Source organism: Colletotrichum navitas, assembly GCF_030913465.1.
Source record: "Colletotrichum navitas strain CBS 125086 chromosome Unknown LY79scaffold_27, whole genome shotgun sequence".
NCBI lineage: Eukaryota > Fungi > Ascomycota > Sordariomycetes > Glomerellales > Glomerellaceae > Colletotrichum > Colletotrichum navitas.
Genome location: NW_026850573.1, coordinates 152,086 through 155,750, shown reverse-complemented (window position 1 = coordinate 155,750; position 3,665 = coordinate 152,086). Strand labels below are relative to the sequence as shown.

At 54.1% G+C, this 3,665-nt stretch overlaps 1 protein-coding gene across 1 annotated transcript; it reads right to left on the bottom strand.

The window, feature by feature from the left end:
* Positions 1–633: 633 nt before the first annotated feature.
* On the bottom strand, positions 634–3,395 carry LY79DRAFT_514783 (fungal-specific transcription factor domain-containing protein; the record flags this gene model as incomplete). The annotated part of the gene is made up of 5 exons (XM_060554656.1): positions 634–2,477; positions 2,527–2,705; positions 2,757–2,924; positions 2,976–3,240; positions 3,359–3,395. The coding sequence occupies 5 exons, from the start codon at positions 3,393–3,395 to the stop codon at positions 634–636; spliced, it is 2,493 nt and encodes an 830-aa protein (XP_060414461.1).
* Positions 3,396–3,665: the final 270 nt, after the last annotated feature.

The window sequence follows — 3,665 nt, the reverse complement described above, 5'->3', positions numbered from 1 at the left end:
TGTTGAACTAGCTGGGCTCTCACTCTCGAGCCATCTTGATGAACACAGTCACGTAGCGTAGTTAAAGATGTCTTCGTGGGCTTTTTCTTTCTTGTTTAATTGCTCGAGACAGGCTCTTCTAAGCGTTTACCCGAGCCCAGGAACTCATGGAATAAGCTCAAATACCCTCAAGCGGGCGATATCAGGGCGGGTGAGATGAAATGCTCACATCACGGGCCGTCGCCTGGTGATCATGAATGGTAGAACTAGCTCCCTTCCTCCTTTTCTTTTTTTCCAGACCGTAATCTTCTCCTGGCCCCTTCCCAAGAAAGCCCATAATTGAAAGCTACGAATCCAATATGCTAGCTCATCTTACACATCATCTCGGAAAGCAACCATCTCCCAAAAACTCCCGCGCATGCTAGATCGTTGCATCATCAAGCGTCACCTTCCAGAAGTGCTGTACCCATCCTGATGGGGGTTCCCCATCGTTCTCTATACATACGTTGACCGCTGTTCCCGGGGGCCCTCCGAGTAGGATTTAAAAAAGAATCGCATACAAACAAAGAGGTGTCATGCTGCCAAAAAATGATCGCGGCCTCGGATCGAGAAGAGGAGGCCGATAAGAGATTGACTGCATCGAGTTGCTGTCCTTCACTGTGTCGCTCCGGTGCCGCTAAAGAAGAAGTCGAGCTCACTGCCGGGGCCTCGTGTGATCTGATGCTCGTTTTCCGCAAGATGCTCTAGTAGACTTAGGAAGGGGTCCTTTTCTTCGCCCGGACCAGTACCCGTACTGCCATTGTTGCTTTTGGTCCCTGGACTAGGCGCGGCAACCCCCGCCGCTTTGTTTCCTCCCTCTTCGCCATGCCAGGCCGCTGGACTACTGAACGCGTTCGTGGGCAGGCTGCCAAACATAGGATCGTAAGTGCCGCTTCCCTCGTTGCTCCCGCTTTGGCCAGGAGTAGCGAAGCTGAATTGAGGAGAGAAAGAGGATGAGGGGTGTGCAGGCATGTTGCTTTGATGGTGAGGCTGATGCCCAAGCGAGAACCCAGCTGCCGCAGCTGCTGCAACAGCCGCATTATTGGCCGCTACTTCATCGTAGCGGCCGTGAGCTACAGGCATTGAATGGTGCTCCATTGCCTCGGGGTGTGGAGGCAGAGAGGCGGGTGATGCAAGCAGCCCCGGGGAGGGGTGGGCGGCCATTGTTGGTGTGTGATGTGAAAACGAATGGCGAGCGTGAGACGGCGTTGGTAGGCCGTGGGGAGATGCCATGCGGGTGATGCTGAGCGGCGAGAGGACTTTGCCATCTGGGCGCTTCCGGCCGGACGGAGCCGTGTTCTTTCGCTTCAAACTGGGCCGCTCGTGTTCGTGCATACTGTTTGCGCGAGGCGCGTAGAGGTCATGACCTGTGTACGTATCTGTAGTGAAGTCGACGACCACATCAGAAAGGCTCAGGTTCGCCGCGTCGAAGTTGAAGGTCTGTCCGCCCGGCCCACCAATGTTGGAGTACCGGTCAAAAAAGTCCTCAAGGTGGAACGCTGGAGAGTGCCGCATAGGGTTGTTCCCGAGGCTCTTGACCAGCTCTGCATGAGCGTTATAGATGCCCTGAAGTGTCTCTCTCTGATGCTGGACGCTAGCCCAGGCGTATCGCAGCTCGCTCAACTGTTGCATCTCCCGAGACAAAAAGTCCGCCGACATACCGAAAACAGTCGAATCGCCAGCCCCGTTCTTGTTGTAGTGGGCGCCGTGGATATGAACTGTGCCGGCGGTGCAGATGCAATATCCTACGAACGCCGGCCATTCGATCGTTCCAGTCTGCTTTCCAAGTTCCACCAGTTCGGAGATGGCGTTGGCGTGCAAGAAACACATGTTCGTCGCTTCAATCTGCCAAGATTGATGTTGTCCGTTTCCCGCAAGCTCGGCGAGGTCGATAGGCAGAAAAGGTCGGTAAATAAGGCAGTGAATGAGGTGGTATATAAGCTTGCTCAGCACCAGAATCGTTGAGTCGGGTTGGCCAAAGAGCGTGTCGAGGCTCGAGAAGACATCTTCGGTGCCGGATGCCCAAATATCCAAGTCTTGGCGAATTTTGGACAGGTTCGACAGCGAGTGCCACGGAAAGTGGGAGTCGCCCTTCACACCTCCTGCCGCCAGGTAACGGTTTGTGATACCAAGGATACGGCTGATGTCGATGAGCATTCCAGTGCTTCCTTGAGACTTCTTCCCGCTGCCCTGGAGAAACTGCAAGTTGGATCCGGGTTGGAAGAACTCTCCGTCCATCGGGGGCACGGAAGGATTGGGCGACCAACATGGCAACCGGAGGAGGATGGTCTTGTCGCCAATGAGAGAGGGGCGCTTCGAACCGCACGCCAGAAATCGGTCAAGCAGATAACACGTCCAGAATAGTCTCCGCCTCATTTCTCGCTCGACGGGAGTGACCCGGGCGTTGTTGTCCAGCTCACGGTGAGTCTCAAGAGCCATTGCCATGCCCACTGCATTCGCTTTTTTGTATGTTAGCTGACTCTCCGGTACGATGATTCAATCACTCACTCATCAACATATACGCCTTTTTGCCTTTGCCTGCAGCAGTGAAGGCAATGACGAGCAGAAGCAGTGCTTGCAGGGCGTCCACTGAAGGCTCATCTGTATCAATCTCGGTCCTGGAGCGTGAAGCAAACTCTTCGCTCAGGTGAACAGCTGATTGGTATCCACTTGGATGAGGCGTGTATCTACGCGGCAGGTCAGCAAGCTCTTTCCGGCCATCGATTCATGGTTGTTACCTCGCAGCAACAGCGTATATGCCGTGAACTAAATAGTTTGGCAGTTGGTTTAACTGAAGGCGTTGCCGAACGGAAGATTCGTCCAAGATGTGATATGGCTTGGAGTGGAATCTTGTGAAGTATGTGTCCAATAATGCATCGGGCTGGACGCTGGGCGGCGAGGGTTCACTGGTAAAAGTCAGTTTCACGATGGCAAGCTCTTTTAGCATCGTGACCTACCTTGCTGGGGCAGGCGAATAAACGGCTGATTCATCGGCGTCTATTTTGGTGTCCAGTGCCAGGCGTTTGGGGTTGGGATTAGGGTCGTTCTCCGGGCTGTCTTCTGATCGCGAAGCGTCTTCGTCTTTGAGACCCGCAGTGATGGGAGTGGTCGGGGTCTTTTCCCCTGCATTCTTCTCCTTCAACTTGGCTTCCAGACCATCGACTCTCTTCAAGAGCGCTTCTAGCACGTCCGTCTTCGGCCCACGCTTCTTGGGAACAGCGTCTGAAAGGAGGCAAAAGCGAAAGATGTTAGTCACCGTCACCTGCCGTTGACGCCATGGCTGCATCATCATAGGTAGAAAGGCAGTCTGCTCACCATATACGCAAGGGCACTGAAATACCTGACAGGCCTCGCAGGATGGGCGTAGTCGATTGCATTTGATCTGATGTTTGATATGAGTTAGACGTTGATTTATGCGTGGCGGGGAAACCACGGTTGGACTGAGTATCAGGAGAAGTACTCATGCTGTCTCACCTTGCGCTTGCGGCATGACTTGCAGTTCATGGACTCCCGAGGTTCGTTGCTTAGCCGGCGGGTTGGTAGGCGCTCGATACCGACCTGTGGACGTGACATCGTCACAGGGTAAAGGCCGGGGGGCAGTATTCCGTTCATATGTTCGTAGACAGATGTCGACATTATCCAGCGTT